Genomic DNA, 22,827 nt, shown 5'->3' on the forward strand with positions numbered 1-22,827 from the left:
AAAGACAGAGAGAAACATTGATGTGAGAGAAACACATCGATTGGTTGCCTCCTGCACAAGCCATGACCAGGGCCTGGGCCAGAGAGGGTCCTGCAACCAATGTACATGCCTTGACTAGAATCGAACCTGGGACCCTTTGGTCCGCAGGCCCATGCTTTATCCACTGAGCCAAACCAGCTAGGACCACACTGATTTTTTTACGTAAATAATTTAATGATTTTTAAATGCCATAATAAAATCTTAGCCATCTGGAGCTTTATTGGGTATTTTAGCTGCTTTCATAGTGTAATTTTGTTACCAAGTACCAATTTTTTAAAAATCAGTTTTAAATGGAACTCATAAAATATCATACATCTCTTTGCTTTTACAAACAAAACATATAAATTAGCTTTGCTGACTCTTTAACATTAGTTATTGTGTTGGGTAGTATTAGGGTGACATGCTTGAGGTCTGACAAGATGAATGATATGTTTTTGACACTGAAGGACGCCAGAAAAGTGTGCCTTTTGCTCTGTTGGGTAACATAGCGCATACATCTGGGAGCCTTATTTCAAATAACTTGCATATGCACAGGTTGCAGGAGTGTGTGGGAGGGGGTTGATGGATGTTTCTCTCTCATCGATGTTTCTGTAATCTCTATCCCTTTCCCTTCCTCTCTCTTTAAAATAAAAAAACAAAACAAAACAAAAAACTTGCTTCAGTTTCCTGATAATAATACCTGCCTCATAAAGTTGAGAGGATTGAATGAGTTAATATATTAATGCATGTCTGGCATGTAGTAACTAATCCTATGTAATAAAACGGTAATATGCAAATAGACTGGTCACGATGATGTGCACTGACCACCAGGGGGGCAGACGTTCAATGCAGGAGCTGCCCCCTGGTGGTCAGTGCGCTCCCACAGGGGGAGCACCACTCAGCCACAAGCTCTGCAGCAGCGCTAAGGATGTCCAACTGCCGGCTTACTTCCGTCAGTCAGAATCCCCCGAGGGCTCCCAGACTGCAAAAGGGTACAGGCCAGGCTGAGAGACCCCCCACGTCCCCCACGTGCACAAATGTCATGCACCTGGCCTCTAGTATATAAATAATTGCTGCTATTATCATTTTCAGTGTCAGCATTGTTGTTAATCCACATTTCCTTATCCACAATTCTAAAATCCAAAAAGCTGTGAAAACCAAAGGTTTGTTTTTTTACTTTCACAACTAATTTTAGGGTGAAATCTAACCTCCATTGATAGGCTATTTATACTACTTAATATGGATATTTGTATTTTGATGAAGAAATATTAATGTATTTTATTGCATCGTGTTGTCCTAGATGCCAGGGGCTGATGTAATTTGCAGCATTGTCTCAGACTTGAGAGAGATCAGTTCTGTTTTTTTCTACAATCTAATCCAGATGCTTTTCTAAAATACTATAAAAATGTCACAGCAACGTCAAACTGTTATAAAAGTTTCTGAACACTCTTAATTTCCATAGTAATATAACAGATTAATGTCTTATTGTAGATTGATAACAGTGTACCAATTGGCACTGATAAACAGAAAAAACTGAGTATCACTTAAACGTGCATGAAAGCACACACACACACCTTAATCCCTTTGGATAAAAGATTGAGGATATTGTTGTTCTTATTATAATCATTGTCATCACTACATTCTGTACATGACTCTAAACCAAGCCCCATGTCTTGTTTGCTTTGGGGTCGTTAGAGGAGACCAGAAGATTAAGGCTGATCGGTTTATCCATGACTTCCACCTCCCAGTTGAAAGTGATCAAGTTCTATCTAGTATAAGGAGCGCTCTGCTTTACTAACTGTCTGGAGGCACGTGTCAGAACCAGAGTAGATACTATAAGAAATGAATGCCCTCCCCTTTTCTGACTAAGTTTTTAAGCATGCAGTAAATGAAGTCTTCCTGCTTTTAAGTTCTAGTTTCATAAGATGCTGTGATGAAACTTTCTGAATAATATTTTCATAACAGAATCAAAGTATTTCCTACTGACCAGTGAGTTTTTAATGACATTTTGTGTGCGTTATAAACTAGTTTGAACAGGTCAGTCACCAGTGGGACTGGAGCAGAGTGGGCAAGGGAAAGAGCACTAGAGATGAAGTCAGGGTGATGGGGCCAAATCTCTAGGGCCTCTGTAGCTCATTCTAAGAACTTTGATTTTTTTCTCCAAGGGAAGCCACTGATGGGTTTTAAGCTAAAGGGTAACATGATCTGCCTTATCTTTTAACAGGATCACTGGCTGCAGCCTTTAGACTAAACTATGGGGCCCAAAGTGGAAGCAGGGAACGGACCAAGAAGTAGGCACTAAGAAAGAAAAGTCAATGATGTACCAGGGAAACCCGGCAACATTAGACTAAAAGGAGTTCCAGAAAGAAAAGAGAAAATAGTGGGAAGGAAATGATCCGAAAAATGAAACAATTTAGCCCAGAATTGAAGGGCACGAACTTCCAGGTTCAAAAGTCACAATGAATGAAAGATGGCTCACGTCAAGGCACAATTTGTTCATGAAATCACAACACCAGGGACAAAGAGAAGATCTTAAGAGCTGTCAAACAAAGAAAAGTTCAGAAATTACATATCATTGGCTTTTCAGTAGCAATGCCGGAAGCTAGAATACAGCCTTTCAAAATTCTAGGGGGAAATTACTTACAGTTAGAATTCTGTAGTCAGCCCAAACAATACTGAGTGTGAGTATTGCCAGTGTATGTCCTATGAACCCTGTCTGAAGACATAACTAAAATACAAGTTTTATCAGAGTGAGGAGTTGTAGACCAAAATAGAGGAAGAAAACAGAATCCAACATGAAGGCAAAGGGGACTCCAGAGTAACGGTGGAGGATATCCCCAGGATGAGAACTTTGCCGCAGGCCTAGAAAGCAACATTCAAATTGGAGCAGATCAGTGAGCTCCAGGAAGGACATCTCTTATAAAACGGAACTGTAAATTATTTAGATTTGACTATGTGGAGAACTGTATTAAAGGATGGTTTGCAGCAATCTTGAAGAAGTCAAGACTTAGATGTTAAAAGAGAATTAAACAAATAAGAAGGAGGAAATTATTAAGCCCAGAAAATAAAATGGAATCATAGTATTGTGGTATTCTTTGCATCGATAGAGAATAATATTTGAGTATTAAGAAAGAAAGGGTATAAGTACCTTAATGTGCTTAAGTCTTAATAGTCAGTATGTAACATTAAAATGTTACATCAAAATGAATCAAGACCTACAATATACACATTCTTTTAAGAAATACTGAAATAAATATTAAAAGAAATGACCAAAAGGGTTAAAAGTGGGTGCTACTGCCCTGGCTGGTTTGGCTCGGTGGATAGAGCATCGGCCTGCAGACTGAAGGGTCCTGGGTTCAATTCCAGTCAAGGCCACATGCCCGGGTTGCAGTCTCGATCCCCAGTGGGAGACGTGTAGCAGGCAGCCGATCAGTGAATCTCTCATCATTGATGTTTCTATCTCTCCTTCCTTCCTCTCTGAAATCAATAAAAAATATATTTTAAAAAAAAGTGGATGCTGCCCTAACTGATTTGGCTCAGTGGATAGAGTGTCGGCCTGCGGACTGAAAGGTCCCAGATTCGATTCCGGTCAAGGGCATGTACCTTGGTTGCGGGCACATCCCAGTAGGAGGTATGCAGGAGGCAGCTGATTGATGTTTCTCTTTCATCGATGTTTCTAACTATCTATCCCTCTTCCTTCCTCTCTGTAAAAAAATCAATTAAAAAATATATATGTATATATATTTTTTAAGTGTATGCTACTGAGGAACAAGACAATGCTAGGGAGGTGGAGCAAAGGATGACTATTTTTAGTTATAAGCATGTTAGCACTTTTTATTTTCAACTGATAAGCATGGAATATTTTAATAAAAAAAATTTAAAAAACATGAAAATAGCCTGGCTGGTGTTGCTCAGTGGTTGAGCGTCAACACATGAACCAGGAGGTCATGGTTCGATTCCTGGTCAGAGCACATGCCTCGGTTGTAGATCGATCCCTTCCTCTCTCTGAAATAAAAATGTATTTTTTTATAAAATGAAAATATCAGGTCATTGTTTTACTCTCCGGTGGCATGTCTCAAGAAGTACTTGTAATGATTGGTTTAACATTCATCTATTGCAAAAAAAGATTTTCTTTTTTTATTTAAGGCTTTCTTCTAGAAAGTACTTAAGGTATTCCTTTCCTTAAAGCAACTGCTTTCCACTCGCTAAAGTATCTTTACCTGCTGATGCTGTGTTTTTTTTTTAATTAAATCTTTATTGTTCAGATTATTACAGTTGTTCCTCTTTTTCCCCCCATAGCTCCCCTCCACCCGGTTCCCACCCCACCCTCTACCCTTACCACTCCCACTGTCCTCATCCATAGGTATTCGATTTTTTTCCAGTCTCTTCCCGCACCCACCACACCCTTTTACCCCCCGAGAATAGTCAGTCCACTCCCTTTCTATGCCCCTGGTTCTATTATATTACCAGTTTATTCTGTTCATCAGATTATTTATTCACTTGATTTTTAGATTCACTTGTTGATAGATGTGTATTTGTTGTTCATAATTTGTATCTTTACCTTTTTCTTCTTCTTCCTCTTCTTAAAGGATACCTTTCAGCATTTCATATAATACTGGTTTGGTGGTGATGAACTCCTTTAGCTTTTCCTTATCTGTGAAGCTCTTTATCTGACCTTCAATTCTGAATGATAGCTTTGCTGGATAAAGTAATCTTGGTTGTAGGTTCTTGCTATTCATCACTTTGAATATTTCTTGCCACTCCCTTCTGGCCTGCAAAGTTTCTGTTGAGAAATCAGCTGACAGTCGTATGGGTACTCCCTTATAGGTAACTGACTTTTTTTCTCTTGCTGCTTTTAAGATTCTCTCTTTGTCTTTTGCTCTTGGCATTTTAATTATGATGTGTCTTGGTGTGGTCCTCTTTGGATTCCTTTTGTTTGGGGTTCTCTGCGCTTCCTGGACTTGTAAGTCTATTTCTTTCACCAGGTAGGGGAAGTTTTCTGTCATTATTTCTTCAAATAGGTTTTCAATATCTTGCTCTCTCTCTTCTTCTGGCACCCCTATAATTCGGATGTTGGTACGCTTGAAGCTGTCCCAGAGGCTCCTTACACTATCTTCGTATTTTCGGATTCTTTTTTCATTTTGCTTTTCCGGTTGGGTGTTTCTCGCTTCTTCGCATTTCAGATCTTTGACTTGATTCTTGCGCTCCTCTGGTCTGCTATTGGGTGTAATATTCTTTATTTCAGACCATGTATGCTTAATTTCTAGTTGTTTCTTTATCATAGCATCGAGGGTCTCATTAGTTTTCGTGAAGCTCTCCAAAAGTTTATTGCAAGCCCTCAAAATTGCGTTTTTTAGCTCTATATCCTCCATTTCTGTCATGTTTTTTTGTCTCCGCATTTTTTATGCTTTCTTGGTGCACCCCCTAGTGGTCTTTGTGCGCAGTCTTGTTCTAGTTGAGCCTTGATTGTTGTAGTTAATACTAGAGGGATTTGACCACCAGGCCGACTGGCTGTGTGAATCAGCTGTGTCTGCCGCGGAAAACTTCTGTCCTCTGGGGAGGTGCTAATCTAGCCTTTGCCTGAGGCGATCCGGCAAATGGCTCTGCGCAGGGCTTGGGCGGGGCGGGCTCAACAGGGCGGGCGGAGGGAGCGGTTATGGTGCCCTCAGTCCCGTTCCCAGAGGCTCTGCTTCTCAGAACCCCAGGAACCGCTGCAAACCTCGGAGAGAAAGCTGCCTTCCAACTGATGCCAGACACTCCCGCTTCTCCCGTTTGGGTCCGAGTCCCCAGCGATTCGCCCGTATCTGGAGCTCAGAGTCTGAGACTCCCCCCTGACCGAAAACGACAACCGCGCTCTCAGCCACCAGCCCGCTTTGCGCGCGCACCTCCGCACCTGAGTATTTTCCACACTGCGCCTCCTCTGAGCCTCGGTGTGCTGTTATTTTTCCTTCTAGTTGAAGAGTCTCTCCTCAGCCAGCCTTCCTGTGGTTCTGGGTGATGTCCGTTCCGTCTTTTAGTTGTATTTTTGAAGTGGTTGTTTGCGGCAGCAGTCTCCGGTGTTTACCTATGCCGCCATCTTGGAGAGACCTCCATAGGTGTATCTCGGTAGTTTCTCCCCGTATGAGTCTGGGTCCCCAGAGACTCTCCTGGAACTGGAGTTCAGAGCAGTCAGGAGCTTGAGACTCTCTCCCGATTGGAAAAGACAACCGTTTCCTCAGTTGCCAGCCCTTGCCGTGTGCGCCTCTGTATCTCTGCACTTCCGCACCTCCTCTGAGTCTCAGTGTGCTTTTCTCTTTCCTTCTAGTTGTAGAATTTCCACTCAGCCAGCCTTCCTATGGTTCTGGATGATGTCCGTTTTGTCTTTTAGTTGTATTTTTGAAGTGGTTGTGCGAGGCAGCAATTTCCGGTGTTTACCTATGCCGCCATCTTGGTTTCTCTGCTGATGCTGTTTTAAGTAATGACATTATAACAGGGGTTTGTGTTGTACCTGTTGTGCTCTCTCACAACAACGCCCTTTGTATTTTACTGGCCCTCTGAATGCCTAGCACAGTTCTGTAGTGGAAATGGGAATGTGGAAACAACCTTTATAGGAAAGTGAGGGAAGATGACCCTTTCTAAAATGCCAAGTTGAGAATCTCTGGTGTTTGACAAATAGAGGCTGCACAGAGATAGGCGCTTGTAAGGGACAGCGGGTAGACAGAGTGAAGTATTAACACAAAGGGATGGTATGAGGGGATGCAGGTCAGTTGGGACCAGATGAAAATGGACTCTGAATGCTTTGAAACTAATTTTGGAAACTTTCTATAGGCAGTCAGGAGTCAGAGAAGATTTTTAATGGCAGAAAAATGGCAGTTATCTAAGTCAAAATACAAATTTTATATCCAGATTTGTACGTATTACAGCTATATACAAAATAAATTGTCATAGAAAACAAGCATGGAAAAGAACTCTCAAAATGTTCAATACTGGTTGTCTCTGTAGTAGAACTTTAGGTGACTTTTTCTTTTCTAGTCTGCTTTTCCAAAAATTTCTATATTTGATTGTGAGGTAAAAATAAATCATTATCATCACACCATTGTTTCATTGTGAAATCTGTCACATCCATGGCCTCATGCTTCCAGCTCTTTGTTTATTGATAGGGTGAGTGTCCTAAGAACTTCCTCTTGTGAGAAAATATAAATGCTCACGAGGGCAGGAACTTCAAGGAAGCATCTGATCTTCAGCTTGGCCCTATCTTCCAACTCATTTTAGGATTGCTAAAGATTCACTCCAGTCAATCCAATCCCCAGCAGGCGGTCCTGACCATCCCCAGCCAGCTCAAACCACTCAGTGTAAATACATCTGGAGGTGTGCAGACTATACTGATGCCCGTGAATAAAGGTAAGTCCTTCAGCAGGGCTGTCCTGTGGTTGTCTCCAGGTCTGTCGTGGGGGAAGTCCATATTCTGTCAGGTGGTGACTGCTCCCCCTTGCACAGCCTGCCTTTGGCTGTCACATGCTCCCTGGCACCTTGAGCTCTAGAGCAGCAGTGGCCAGCCTTTTGGACCTCTCGGCCACCAGTGATCCGTGGACCACTGATGAGCGACCGCTGTTCTAGAGCACCAACTCTAGGACTGACCATAAAACCCAGGTGGCCCGTGGCTTCTAATAGCTGCCCATTTCTAAAGTTGAATAGAGGAGGAGCACTGTAAGCATTTATGAGACTTCATAAATGGATTTTTATTTTCTTAATGACAAACTCCCATTTCCACAGTTGATGGATATGACTCAGTTACCCTAGTACTAATAGTAAACAGCCTGCCTTGTCAAGATCACTATTAAAAAGGACCTTCATTTCAGTTGCACTGTGATTGTCTTGTGCTATTAGTCTAAATTGGGCTCTCATCTGTTAGATCATCCTCATTATACAGTAATTCCTATATTTCTTATATCCTCCCTTGCCCTTTCTTGCCTTTAGTGGTTCAGTCGTTCTCTGCCAACAAATCACCTACCATCATGCCGGTAGCCGCCCCCACTGCAGTTGTCCCCAGCTCTGCTCCAGCAGCTGTTACAAAAGGTATGTAGTTTCTCACAGTATATCTGCCTCAGGTTTTATGCAAGACATTAATGAGTCCCTTGGGTCTACAACCCAAATATTTTTCAGCATCTGTGGATCAGCTACCTCAAAAATGCTTACTGTTTACATATAGACTTGACATTGAGGGAAGCATAGAGATGTAGCATCATTTCTGCCCTTCAAGAACGTGTAATCATGTTGAAGAGAGTTGACTGAGATAGATAGTAAGTAATGAGTGATAAATGCAGGATAAGTGGATTCTGGAATATTTCAGTCTAGGACAGGGGTGGGCAACCTTTTTGTGAGTGCGTGCCAAAACCAGCAAAATCTCTGACTCAAAATTCTTCTGCGTGCCAACCCTAATTTTTTGAGAACATGTTACGCCTACTTGATATCTCTTAAGGTGTACATATGTGAAGAACCTTGAAGAAATAATAAAATTCATTCGAGCAACAAAAACACAGTATATGATGATGAAAAATACATTTATTTTTTAATGTATACATGTTCACTGATAGTCCGACAGAAAACTTTATGACTCAGTTTGATATTATCAGTGGGACTTTTGCTGCTGCATCACTGATGACAGAGATTTTACATCAGATTTATATTTCGTGACCTTCAGAGATATGCACGAGCTACTACTTTCATCCGTCAGGCTACTCCTATTACGAGACTTAACAAAATTCATCACTGAGAACAAAGATTCGCAAGCATATGTGGATGAAACCAAAACACTGGTCAAATCTAGGAAGGCAGGGAGAGTTAAGGCAGAGGCATAGAAATTGCTCTTCCCCTCTCTCGTCAATCCATGTCTATGGTCTTTAAGATAACTTGTTACTGCTGACTGTAAAATTATTTATTTATCTAAGATGCACCTACACTGAATTTATCTGAAAAATAAAAAAGTCGATATTAAGAAAAAAATTGTAAATGGGAGATAAGAGAGGGTTTCGCGTGCCAGCAAAAGTTACTGGTGTGCCATGTTTGGCACGCATGCCAGGGGTTGCCCACCCCTGGTCTAGGATGTCTGATCAGGGTTGGTGGGTGTGGAGGGGGATAGGACTTTGTATGGACATGGATTGTCACCTGGATTTTAAAAGAGTGAAGCCTTTGTAGCTGTGGAGTCAGGAGCATGCCGGACTAAGGAGACAGTAGAGACAGACCCACGAGACCCAAGCTAACAGTTCTCCCCTTGTCTGCTGACTGTGATGACAGGCGCCATCTCAGGCCCCCGCCGTGTCCTTACCACAGCTGCTGCAGCACTTCCCTCACTGGGTTTCCACGAAGGGCTTTTGTTTCTGCCTGCACGTGTCCTTCCATCATTGCACCCTAACAGCTCTCTCTTTGTTGCTCTTCCCTTGTAGTGAAGACTGAACCAGAAACTCCTGGGCCAAGCTGCCTCACTCAGGAGGGTCAGACAGCAGTGAAAACAGAAGAGAGTTCTGAGCTGGGGAACTATGCTATTAAGTAATTATTTCCGTCCTTGCTAAGGGAGTTGTGCTCTGGATGTTTTTCTGAAACATTTAAAAAACCATGCCTGGAACAGTTGAGTGTGTGTAGAGTTGTGGGTGTGTATTATTAAGCCCCTTGCCGGGTGGAGACCTGCCCATGTGGTGATCAAGTATTGATGCACAGCTCCCGAGTCTCCATTTTACACATTGATGGGCCTGAGGCATCTCCTTACCTGTTGTCTCCGGAGCCTCAGGTGGAATTACAGACCTCCCTCCAGCGAGCTTGCCAGCATGTATATACTTTGCACATGATGTAATTACTCAGGTGTGTACACATTTTTTGTCCAAGTACCCACGTACCTGCCTAAACAGCTGCCTTTCATGGGCCATACACACTCGTTGCTTCTAAAAACACTTCATGCCCTGGCCGCTGTTGGTCAGTGGTTGGAGCATCAGCCCATGCACCAAAGAGTCGATTCTGTGTCAAGGGCACGTACCTGGGTTTGGCAGGTTTGGTCCCTGGCCCTGGTTAGGGCATGTGTGGGAAGAGGCAACCAATCGATGTGTCTCTCACATCGATGTTTCTCTTCCCTCCCCCCCCCCCCTAAAAAATCAATGAAAAAAATATCCTCAGGTGAGGATTAACAAACAAACCAAAAAAAACTTCATATGATTTTCCAGTTTCCAAATTGGTGACCATCTCTGACCACATACTTTGATGTATCTCAGGCTACTGGGGACAGTAGAAAATTAGCCGTTTTCACACAATAGTAAACAGCTTGTGAACTGGAATAACACTAAGATAGGCATTTTTATTACAGGATTTTCTGCTCTAATGGCAGTCACCATGCAAAAAGGTTCTGTGGCTATTTACAAATATAAGTAAAATAATGTCTACTATTTGCATAATTTGCCATTCCTGGGGTCTCATTTGTTTATTTAATTTGATGTTTTCTTTGTAAGCATAGAATGATCTCCTTTTATAAAGAAGGGTGTGTATGGAAGGAAAGACTGCCTGTATAATTAGTTTAAGTTTTAACTCCCTCAGAAAGGGGGAATAAGTATATAAATTTATGTGTATATATGGCTAGAAACTGTTATAAGCATTTACAACCTCAATTTTCTTTTCTCCTTCTCAGGATAGACCATTTAGAGACTATCCAGCAACTCTTAACGGCAGTAGTAAAGAAGATCCCATTAATCACTGCAAAAAGTAAGACACTTATACTAAATATATGGGTGCATTTTTTAAAAGCTGTGAACTACTTGGAATATTGAGTCAACTTAATCACTTGTGCTATAATTCATACTGCAGTGGTTATCTTAGAGGTTTGGCTACAGCTATAGCTCATTTACAGAGTTTTAGAATTCATCGTATCTTGGACAACTAGTTAGTCTTTTACTCTCTTTAGTGTTTGACCTGCAAGAGGAATTTTTCACATTTTTTGTATATAAATCATTAATGTGTTATGTATATCATTAAAGCTGCATTCGTTTTTAATATTTATTTATAAGGAAAGAAATTAACATTTGCCTACAGTTTGCCAGACTCTGCAGGCTCATTGCATTTACTGTCTTATTTAATCAGTCTCTTGTGGGATGTCATCTCTGTTTACAGATGAGAAAATCAAGGATAGTAAAATTAAGTAACTGCAGAAGGTCACTAGCTGTGGGTGGTGAAGTAGGCTACAGCCCCAGTTCTGTTTGACTCCAAGGCCTCTCATCCTCCCTCCTCCACTCACTGTCGCTCGCTGCGAAATGCATGATTGTCTGCCCTGTTGCTGCCGTTGTTGGCCAGACTGAAGCTGGCTTCTCAGCACAGGTGTTCTGACAGTAGCAGCCTCTTCTGAGGGCAGGCTGCCTGTGATATTGGGCAAGATCACCCTGAACACTTAGAGGGAAGGGATGGAGCACATGATCGTACTATATTCATGCAAGTATGAGAATGGTAGGCCGAGTACAGACTGCCCTGCTCATTTTACTCCCAACGGTAATAACAAAGGAAGTATCTTTTTTCCTTGGTTGAAGTTTAAGGGGTCATTTTGAGGCAGTTCAAAGAATACTTTCAATAACATGTTCCTAGCCCAGCAGAAAAAATCACTCAAAAATCTTTTTTTTTAAATTTAGGTACAAATGCCTCAGGGTATTAGAGCTGGAAGGCAGTTCAGAACCGTCTTTCCCAGCAGTCTTGTCCTCCAGATGAGAAAACTAGAGCCCAGAGAGTTGACGTCAGGTCCCCCGCCCACGAAGTTAAGGGCACGGCCAGAGCCAGGTCTCAGGTCGTCTGGCTCCTGGAGGAGTTTTATTTCCACTTATTTTAATAGCTTCAGCCAGTGGATTACCTTTCTCTACCAAAGAAGGGTGCTGTTTTGAGTGCGCACAAATGAGATGCCTTCTCTTAAGGAGAAGCATCTGAACTTGCCCGGTAAGGAACATACTTCAATGAGGAAGTCTAAAGAAACTTTGGGACATGCTTCCAACAAATAAGGCTTGAATTAAATCATGGTTTTATTCAGAGTTTGCTGGATCTGTGCCTTCTAGGTGAAGATGCCAGCTGTTTTTCTGCCAAGTCTGTGCAGCAGTATTATGGCTGGAACATCGGAAAGAGGAGAGCCGCTGAGGTAACCCATGTCTACCGTGTGCATTCTGGCCGCTTCCATAAGCCTTGTCTTATGGACCAGTGATAAAATGTGAAGCATATTTTGTTAATATTTGGTGATAGAATCTTTTCCTCAGTTACATATCTCGTTCTTCAAGACTTGTAGCTAGCCTTTGAAAGGTCCATTTTCTTTTTTTTGCATTGGTAAACACTTTTACAAAATTCTTTAATGAATTTCAGTATATTAATATTCAATCAAGTGTTTATTGAGTACCTCCAGTGCGGCAGCTACTATGCCAGACAGTGGGGTTATGAGGAAACAGGGTGTACAAAGGCATGCTTGGGAGCTATGAGAAGGTCATTGGGTTTGGGGGAGGTTGGAGGAGAGGACGTGGGAGATAATAGGTTGAGACCAGGTGAGACGCCTTGTAGGCCAACTTACACTGAGGAGAGCCATTTTATTTTATAAGCACTAGGTAAAAGTTCTTTCCCCCTTTTTTTAAATTGAGGATTAACACAATCAGATTGTTTTCTTTAGAAAAAAATGATTCTAACAAGTTAGCAGGGTGATTTAGAATTGGGTGATTTGTTTGAACACTACTAAGTTGAAGAATTTGGTTATGATTCAAAAAAAAAATTTTTTAAGTGGCAAAGAGCAATGACAATGCGAAAGGTCTTACAAGAAATACTGGAGAAGAACCCAAGATTTCACCACCTGACGCCCCTGAAAACCAAGCACATTGCTCACTGGTGTCGCTGCCATGGCTACACCCCACCTGATCCCGAGAGCCTGAGGAGCGACGGGGACTCCATTGAGGACGTGCTGACGCAGATCGACAGTGAGCCAGGTCAGCCTTCAGGGGAGCAGCCTGAGGCCTGTCCTCTTGGCACACACTCATCTCTTCCAACCCCTGCAGTTTACTCAGGACTCCACGAGCTACCGTGGAGAACAGGAGCCTTTGCTCACTTCTGACCCTGTGATCCCGCCCTCCCCTAACACAGCCCCTATAGAACTATTTAGGCCCAAGTGCCGTGTCCCACCAGCAGTGTTGTCCCAGGTCATACAATAGGCACGCACTGTGTGTTCAGGAGTCTCCTCCTCAGCACCACTTCTTCTTGGAAGACTGTGCTAATCCACCTCCTTTCCTCCAGGCAGAAGTGACTTCTTCCTTTGTGACCTTATAACCCTCCTAGACGGATCCAATCTCCCTGAATCTGGGGACACTGCCTTATCTGTCACTTCATCTGCAGACTTGGCTAGGAAATGTACTACCCAGCGTTGGGGGGACGCACAGACGTAAACAACTAACAATGTTGCAGATAAAATGAATTGTTTTATGATAAAAACATATGCAGCTGTGTTGTTGTGGGGGTGAGGGATCAGTGCCTAAAAGACATATTGGGAGAATATTTTGAGTTTCACCTTAAAGAGTAAGAAAGGTTGCCTGACTGGTGTGGCTCAGCGGTTGAATGTCAACCTATGAACCAGGAGGTCACAGTTCATTCCCGGTCAGGGCACATGCCTGATCCCCAGTGGGGGGCATGCAGGAGGCAGCCAATCAATGATTCTCTTTCATCGTTGATGTTTCTATCTCTCTCTCCTTCTCTGAAAGCAATAAAAAATATATATATTTTTTAAAAAGAATAGGAAGGGTTGTTTTCTCCTCCAAACCCCATTTCTGTAGAAAAACAGAAGTTCTGTCTCCCCGTCTGAGGAAACCTGGAGCACAGGGAGGGTAGGTGGGGGTCCTTTAAGACTTAGTGCAAGTCTCATTTCCTCCACAGAGCTTTCCCAAGACCCCAATGCCGGACGACCTCTCCCTGCCCTGATCTCCAGCAGCGCTCAATACAGAGCCTGGGGGGTTTGTCATATTTATGCAGCTAAGCTCTGGAGAGCAGAGACCACGTTGGTTACTTCTGTGCTTTACTGGTAGTAAATCTAAGGCATGATGCTCCCCATATAATGGGATCCCCGTTAATATGACTGATTAATTGTGGGCGCCCAGTCAGTAAAGCAGAAGTAGCCAGGAGCAAGGTGCTCCTCCTCCATCCCGTGGCTGGTCTGACTCGCTCGTCCATAGAGTGAGGGGGTGCACTAGACCAGCGGTTGCCAACCTTTCGACCTCACGGACTACCTGAGGTCCACGGACCACCGGTTGGCGACTGCTGCACTGGAACATGCCTAGAGCCCCTGCCGGCTTGAAGTTCTAATGCTCTTTGTTAGGTTTTGTGTAAATCAGCTTATGAAAGACTGGGTGTGAGCTGTACCTAAAATGATAGCAGTACTTCTCTCTGAGCAGTGAGAACATGGGTGATTTTCATTTTCTTCACTGCACATTTCTAAATTTTCCACATTTAAAAATATGAAAAAAATTAGTCATTAATATTTGAGGGATGGGGAGATGGTCTAGTTTTGGGTGGTATGAGTCAGAATTATGTACTGGCTGTGTTGTCTCAGGTGGCAGTGATATCAACATACACCTAGCAGGGTGCCTTCTGCTTGTCTACCTCATGAGTTACTAGTTCTCATAATTACAGAGCCATCGCATTTTAGGGCCAGACGCTCAGTTCCCTTGATACTTACTCCTCTTCTCTGGGTCTCAGGCCCTTGGTCTTACCCAGGTGGCAAGTCCTTTTCTTTGGTCACCACAGCTGTTCTGAGACTGATCACCTCTCCTTTAGAGTGCCCGTCGTCATTCTCCTCTGCTGACAACCTGTGCCGGAAGCTGGAGGACCTCCAGCAGTTTCAGAAGAGAGAGCCGGAGAACGAGGAGGAGGTGGACGTCCTCAACCTCTCAGAGCCATTGCAGATAAATGTCAAAAAAGAGCAGGAGGAGAAGCAGGAAGAAATGAAATTCTACCTGCCACCAACACCAGGGGCTGAGTTTATTGGCGACATCACACAGAAGGTAGGGGCTGCGGCTTGTGGTGACGCTAGATCACAAACCAGGTGCGAGATGCTCGGACATTCACCTGATAAACTCGGGCTGTGTTTCCCTTGGGCAACACAGAAGTTAATTACACGTGAAAAGGGTGCTTGCTGAGCGTGGAATTAAAGCAAAGGCAGTAGATTTTGTTATTTTCCATCTCCTTTTTTCTCATTTGCCTCAGTAGAAACACCTTTCTCTCGTGAGGCAGGCATATCATAATCTTTCCAAGTCAGACTTCAGAGGGTGAGCTTCCCCTTGCATTTCCATAGCCCCCGGTGCCCTGTCTGTGGTGCAGATGCACCTGATAGCACAGGAGAGCAGTTGTCCCCTTTGAGAGAGCTCAGCAGCTGTCCAGCATTTGCACCTACAGTTACTCAGGACCCACAGTGAAAGGCAGTGTGTGTCACTTGCAGGAGGAAGTGAAAAACGCAGCCAGGCACTATTTCCAAGTATATCTGCACCACCTTTTGCAAACAGCGCCTTAGTCTGAGTCCAGACTTTCCAGTGTTTTGATCCCACTATCAGGATTCATGGCAAATCCTGATCATGGTCTCCCATGAAGAGGATGTGGGGGTAACTGTGTGATTATAATAGCATTTTTAACCATCACTTAGAATCATGAGAAATAGGATATCTTTTCCAGCTGGACATCTCCTTGGGTATCAGAGAAATGTGCTTTGTTTAAAGAGGCTGTTCTCATGTGCAAATTGGAGCTAATGCTTCCTTTGGCTCTTCCAGATTGGGATCACCCTGCAGCCCGTGGCGCTTCACAGGAACGTGTATGCGTCGGTGGTGGAGGACATGATTTTAAAGGTGGGTGCCTGCTGGCAGCAGAGGGCCAGCCAGGTGGGGCAGGCTGGATGGGTGGCAAGCTGTTTAGGGTAAGGGACAAGGACAGACAGAACAGAGATGACAAGGTTTTCTTTTGTGTTTTGTTGTTGTTAATCCTCACCCGAGGATATTTTTCCATTGGTTTTTAGAGAGAGTGGAAGGGATGGGGAGAGACAGAAAAAGAAACACTGATGTGAGACACACATCGATTGGTTGCCTCCCATATGCACCCTGGCCTGGGGCTGGGGATCGAGCCTGCCACTGAGGTACGAGGTACATGCCGGTGACTGGAATCAAACCTGGGACCCTTTAATCTATAGGCCAACTGAGCCAAACCAGCGAGGCCCACAAGTTTTAAGATTTCTCACCGTGTTCAGGCTTAAAGTTTTCTCTTTTTTGTCTTCAGACTTTTAAGTGAAGTGAAGTATGGTTCTTCTAAGTATAAACGCATCTCCAATAAGAGTTGCTTTCCTGACGTCACTGTGATATTTTTAGTGTTACTTCAAGTGCTTTTTAAGGAGTTGGAGGTGAGAGTCGGTGCTCTCTCTGCTTCAGGAGGTGACAAAGGCAGTGCCTTGGGTTTCCTGCACAGATCACAACACAGCAGAGAAGTAGCCCCACTCTCCAGCCCAGCCTGAGTTCAGCTGTTCCTTTCCTGATGTCCTTCCCGCAGCAGAGGGTGCCAAGTAACCCTCCCCTTGTTTCCTTTAAAAACAACTTCTGATTGAGAATCACCCCATTCCACTTGGAGTCGTGGCTTCTGTCATTGTGGCCTACTCTGTGTGGTCTGTTATTCCCACTTTTAATTTTTCCTTGAGGACTTCTGACCCTTAGGCACAGTTGTTTCCAAGGCGTAGGGTACGGGCTGGGGTCAGATCTAGCCCTTCTTGCCTGAGAGCAGGTGGCCGTTGCGAGAGTAACAGCGTGTTCTGTTGCAGGCTACAGAGCAGCTGGTGAGTGACATCCTGAGGCAGGCGTTGGCGGTCGGATACCAGGCAGCATCCCACAACAGGTACCGTTCTCTCTGCAGTCCATGGTGTCGGGCCTGCAGATACTTCCTGACAGTTCAGTTGCTCATTAAGATGTTTTATACTTAAGTCAGTCCAGGAGGAGATGGAGGTGTCTGTGCCTGGAACATTCTCAGAGGCAGACAGACCCCAGGTTCTAGTTGGTTATTCTGAGAAAACCTGTTGGTGGTGGAAGCTCAGATTTGCCCAGAGTCTGCATCTGCCCAGTCACGGCTCTGTGGATACCGTTCAGTAGGGCTCTGCTATGCTCCGGGGTTGGACAGTTACCAGCTCTTTGCAATTAAAGATAGTAACAGTGTCCATTACATGTCAGACGTTGGGGCCAGGCCTCCATATATTACCTGATTTTTTTTTCATTGCAAAGCCCATAGCCCCCTTTTGGAAATTGGGAAACCTGGCTTTGTAAGGTAATCTTCCCTGGCTTTACCAACACATCCATGATGAACCTAGAGGCAGACCCAGAGCTCCCTGGCTGCGAAGCCCACTCACAGCTCCCCACTAGCTTGCTGCCGCTCTCATTATCATTGATTGGGACACTGAGTTTTGTTCTTTTCCTGGGCCCTGACAGAATGGTAGCCAGGCCCTTGTTCCACATCCTGGCATTCCTTTCAGAGGAAACAAATATTTTATCTCATTGTGATAAAGTTGTAAGAGTGACTGCGGACAGACGTAGAGGCCTGTCAGAGGACGAGGTCAGACTTCACAGGAATGTGGCATCGGGCACAGAGGCGTCTGGTGATCCGCTTCCTGTCCACTTGAAGTCCAGGAGCGGGCTGAGTGCCTTCTGGGCCCCTGCCCGCCCCCTGGCCTGATTGTGGAGATGGGGGGACTGGTGCTTTTGATGAGAACATTTGACATCACACGTGGCCTGGCAGGACTCCATCTACCATCTTCCCAGGAGACAGGCACTGAGGCCCAGAGCCCTGAGTACTTTGACCCAGCTCTCAGTCTGCGAAGACTGAGCCACAGAATACCATTGTTCTACGCTGCACGTGGCGTCCTTTTTCTCAGTCCTCAGCATCTTTTTCTTAATCATTCAACCAGCTTTTTGAAGTCCATGTCATACCTGTGGCTGGGAAGTCAGATTTGAGCCCTAAATATGGCTGAATAAAGTGGGTAGGCCAAGTCTTCACCAAAGTTTAAAAAAAATTAATAGGAAAGAAGAGAGAGAATGCCCCCGGCCACTCCCCAAGTGGCCCTAAACCTGTGGTCGGCAAACTGCGGTTCGCGAGCCACATGCGGCTCTTTGGCCCCTTGAGTGTGGCTCTTCCTAAGCCTTAGGAGTACCCTAATTAAGTTAATAACAATGTACCTACCTATATAGTTTAAGTTTAAAAAATTTGGCTCTCAAAAGAAATTTCAGTCGTTGTACTGTTGATATTTGGCTCTGTTGACTAATGAGTTTGCCGACCACTGCCCTAAGCCATGCCTTGTCACTTACCATTACCCCCCACCAGGGCCTGTGCAGGAGATGGCCCTTTAGATAAACTAGTAGATACTTGAGAGAATTGCACCTAACTGCCTTTGTTTTTTGGACCAGGATTCCCAAAGAAATTACAGTGACTAACATTCACCAGGCCATTTGCAACATTCCTTTTCTGGACTTCCTCACAAACAAACACATGGGGATACTGAATGAAGATCAGTGAGTGGAATGAAGACACCCCTAGAAAAGCAGGATCTGTAGCTGCAGCCGAAGCTTTGCACTGTGATGACTCTTCTGTTTGGGGAAGGAGGTGTCTGTGCCTCAGAATATCATGGTTAACGCACCGTTCCCTCCACCTAGTTCAGTGAATCACCAGAGTGTTCAGTCCCAGGTCAGATCCCTTTAGGACACAGGCTTCCTGGTTCTGGGGTGAAGCTGTGGGTGCATGCTGTCAGCTTGCATCTGTCCACTCTCTGTAAAGCTCACTAGAGGGTCCAGAGCTGGGCCAGGCCTGTGTATCGGGTCCTTCTCCCCTTGGGGCGTCCTCAAGGGGGAACCTTGGCCTGACTCTCCCTCCAGGAGGAGAACATGAGTCTGGCAGGCTAGAGATTTCGCCCATTCTGTGGGTGGGTTATAGGCAGCCCAACGGCTAACATGAAGGACTAGGCTCAGCACTCAGCGGGTGGCCACGGTGTGGAGAATTGGCACTCGGCCCACAGGCATCGGTGACAGGATGCGGTAATGCTGTGCGGAAAACAAAGTCCCGGAGGTTGCAGCCTGAGCAGAAGTCTTACTTTATGGAGCACGGGAGCATCACTACAGCCAGTCTCAGAGAGGAGGGATGGACAAGTCACAGGCAAGGAACAGATACATTCCAGCATTGGTCTGGAAAGGTTCGAGTACAACCAGGAGCTCTTAATATGTTCATAATAGACAATGCCCACAAATGCCGGCTCCTGGCAGTCTCGCACAGCTTCGTGTGTGTGCCAGGCAGCGAGCTGGTGCCACAGTGCTCGGGTCAACCAGGCCACACCAGGCTGAACGGCCAGCGGGAGCAGCTCCTGCGACAGCCCCGCCAGGACTGTCTGTCCTGTCGGTGGATTCCATTTTCTCTTCTCAGTCAGGTTTTTTTGCAAGAAGGAAAGTGTTTCAAAGAAAAACTTGTGAGTGCCTTAAAGGTGGAGAAATGACTGCTGAAGCCAAAAGACAGGGGTACCTGCTCAGCAGTGAGAATAGACGGTCCATGAGCAGGTGGGAGGGAGAAGTGAGGAGGAAGGTAGCCCTGTACCTGGATGACGTCCAGTTCTACTGAAGGTCCGCTACCCAGGCCTCCTAACAGTCTGGGGAAGTAATGAGTTTATTCCCAGTCAGGAAGCTGCCGAAGACAATTTCAAACCTGTGAGTCGGAGTCAGAGGAACTTATCTAGGCAACATAACTCGTGTTTTCATGAGTCCTGCAGATGTTTGTCAGGAAAAGAAGGTGGGGAGGTGACACCATGAGAAATCTACCCACTTTTATTCATCTGAGGATTGCAGATGCAGGAGGAGGTCTGTTCAGTAAGGCAAGGGTGCCCCTGGCTTAGTGGTAAAATAGGTAGTAAAGGCTCAGCTAGTCACACACGGATAGGGTGTGGGCAAGTGCGTGGGTTCATTCAGCAGTGGAATGTGACAGCCACGGGACAGAGTTTCATCCCAGTGAGAACAGACGGACTACAGGGATGAAAGCCTAAAGAAATTACCTTTTTGAAAAAGAAATATTAAATGACTCAGCCCCCCATATGTCTGTATTTGTATCATAATGTGTAATATAATTGTGTAACAGAAATACCTACAATAAATCTTTTAGTATTTGTGATGGGTTTTCTGAATTTGAATCACTACACTTTGGTCGATATTGAGTTAGAAAGAGCCAGGATGGGGCAAAGATACAGGTATTTGTGTTAAATTCTCCCTCTTCTTTCAAAAAAAGAACATGAGGCTATCTGTGCAAGGAAAAGGATAACAGCTACGTGTCTGAAAAAATTTTGGAAGATCCATGTTGACACTGGACATACTGATTTCTGACAGCTCGAGGCAAAGGAAAGCTGCTGAGCTGAGCTCGGAGCCTCCTCACAGCCATCGTGGAGAGGGACCAGCTCTGCCTGACACGCGCGGGCGTGGCTGGCAGGAGAGAACTGTCTGTACTGAGGTCTTGAAGTTACTCCTGAGACAGTCCTGCATGGCCATCTGCTATCATGATGGCTAAAAACTACAGAAATGCAGAAACATTTCAGAATGACGGCTCTGTGTCCACCCTTCCTGAGAACCAAAGGCTGGAAAGCCCTTCCTTCACAGGGAGGGGCTTTGTGACATCCAAGTGTAGAGCTTTCTTGGGACCAGACCTCACTGGTGCCGACCTTCAGGGAGCTGAGTGCCTGGAGGAAGGAGAACGGGGCACTGCTCGGCTCCCTTCCTGCGTGTTATCTCAGCCAGAGACCCACACAGCGGCACCATGCTGAGGACCCTCTTGGTGGTGGAGGATGGTGTGGGCGGGCTGCAGGGCCCAGGTTTCCTCAGAAGCTGCTCTCGTAGTTTAGCCTAAAGTCCTGGCGTTACTAAATTTACAGGTGCGGAAAGATTAGTATTTGAGGCGGGTTTCTGAGTTCGAAGCACCACAGAGCAGGACTTGCTCTGAATGACCAGCTGAAAGGACCGCGGGGCTTCCCTCTGCGGGGCCTCTGGGCCGCCTCCAGCTGGTGGAGGCGCTGCCGGCAGGGGTTAACCTTGCTTACGGAATCAGGAATATTGAACTCTTCCTTTTGGCTTATGTTAGCTAACAGATCGAACTGTCTTTTATTTTTAAAAACTTTTCTCTTTACAGAATTAATACAAAAGTGCTTATTATATAGAAACTTTAGTAAATATGAGTAAAAAATTTAATTACCCGTAAATCTGCATCTTAAGGATATCTACCATTAATATTCCAATGCATTTGTCACTGTATATTATATATGTGATTTGGGACCACATGTTTGAAACTGTTGTCTCAATTGCCTTTTTTTTTTAACTTTTTTTAAAGTACATTTGTATTGATTTCAGAGAGGGAGAAAAACATTAATGATGAGAATCGTTGCTCACCCGCCTCTTGCATGCCCCCTACTGCGGGCTGAGCCTGCAACCTGGGCATGTGCCCTGACTGGGAATTGAACCCTAACCTGGAGACACTCAACCACTAAGCCACACCAGCCGGGTCCGTGGCTTCTTAAGTCCACTCCAGTAACAACGTTAGGCCTTACTAAGACCTAGAGCCAGTGAGAGGAAGTTTCTTCGAACCCAGATGTCCTTTTAATTAATGAAGTCTGGTTAGGAAGGTTGTCAGGTTGGGGTGTTTGAAAAGCCCTGTTCTAGTGCAATTCAAAAAGGTCTTTGGGCATGCAAGTATGCCAGCAAGAGGCAGGCTCGGGGAGGGAAGGCACCGCCAGGTGTGCCGTGTGAACGGCAGGTCTGAGTGGGAGGGACTGTGTCAGCATCGGGGGAGATGGAGCAAAGCTGCACATGAGAATAGAGCTGGCTCCCTGAGAAAGGGGTAGGAAAGAATTATTACAAAGCTGTACTCTGCTTACTGTCCTAAGCACCCTGCACACACACCCAGACTCTTAGCCAGGTCGGGGGGTTCGCCTCATTTTGCAGACGAGGAAACGGAAGCTTAAACTGCTCACAGCTAGCGAATGGAGGTCAAGATCTGAGCCCAAGACTAGCTTCAAGGACAGTTGTTTACCTAGGCTCCTGGGAGGGGGGCTCGTGGGGGAGCTAAGTGGCGGGCGGTTGGTGGGTTTTGTGAGAGGCCACATGCAACGCCGGTGTGGACTGCAGCCAAGCGAGGGTTCTCGGGCTCAGTGAGCCTCCAGGTATCTGCTGCAGCCGGGAGACATTCAAGTGCTTATTATCAAGAGGAGGATGAAGGAAATTGTAGGAGAAGGTGCTCGTTTATAATTAAAGAAATAAACAAAAAATTGAAATTGTATATTTTTGCGTTTTAGTAAAATCTGAAACTGTCTCATTAATCTGTTCATTTCCCACAGAATGCCCTGCAGCAGTCTCTTTTAGCAACATCTAACATGCAAACCAATGAAGTCTGAAATAATAGAACCCTTAGTGTCAGCATATGGTTTTGGTTTTGCCTTTAAAATGATTCTCGGAGCATTTCCTTTGCTGGAATGAGGGGAAGGGCTATCCTACCAGAGCCAGCACCTCTGAGGGGTCACTCCCTTTGCAGCCTGAGCTAAAACACAGCCCCACCTCCACTCTGAAGGGCTTCTAAGACCCAAATGTCACCTCTTGTGGCTGAAATAAGTGCTCCAGACTAGAGTCCCCCTCGGGCTGGAGAGAGAAAAGTCCAAAGGGAATCCTTGTTGCTCCTTACACCAAATTGACCTACGCTGTGCCTCCATCTTAAAGATGGGACATAAACGCCTTCAAGGGTTTGAAGGGCTGCTGTGCAAAGAGA

General features: G+C 45.0%; 1 protein-coding gene across 4 annotated transcripts in view; it reads left to right on the top strand.

Annotated features, from left to right (window-relative positions):
* Window positions 1–20,196, top strand: part of YEATS2 (YEATS domain containing 2) — an 87,935-nt gene extending 67,739 nt beyond the window's left edge. For all 4 annotated transcript variants that reach the window (XM_005872115.2, XM_014544498.1, XM_014544499.1 and 1 more), the window contains 10 exons: window positions 7,270–7,398; window positions 7,975–8,073; window positions 9,441–9,543; window positions 10,667–10,740; window positions 12,069–12,148; window positions 12,773–12,974; window positions 14,809–15,035; window positions 15,795–15,869; window positions 16,826–16,899; window positions 18,456–20,196. In XM_005872115.2, the coding sequence (XP_005872177.1) occupies window positions 7,270–7,398; window positions 7,975–8,073; window positions 9,441–9,543; window positions 10,667–10,740; window positions 12,069–12,148; window positions 12,773–12,974; window positions 14,809–15,035; window positions 15,795–15,869; window positions 16,826–16,899; window positions 18,456–18,564 (1,172 nt within the window). In that variant the 3' untranslated portion in view covers window positions 18,565–20,196. The remainder of the gene's footprint in view (window positions 1–7,269; window positions 7,399–7,974; window positions 8,074–9,440; window positions 9,544–10,666; window positions 10,741–12,068; window positions 12,149–12,772; window positions 12,975–14,808; window positions 15,036–15,794; window positions 15,870–16,825; window positions 16,900–18,455) is intronic.
* The last annotated feature ends 2,631 nt before the right edge of the window (window positions 20,197–22,827 follow it).

The sequence above is a fragment of the Myotis brandtii genome, unplaced genomic scaffold, assembly GCF_000412655.1.
Source record: "Myotis brandtii unplaced genomic scaffold, ASM41265v1 scaffold368, whole genome shotgun sequence".
NCBI classification, from domain to species: domain Eukaryota; kingdom Metazoa; phylum Chordata; class Mammalia; order Chiroptera; family Vespertilionidae; genus Myotis; species Myotis brandtii.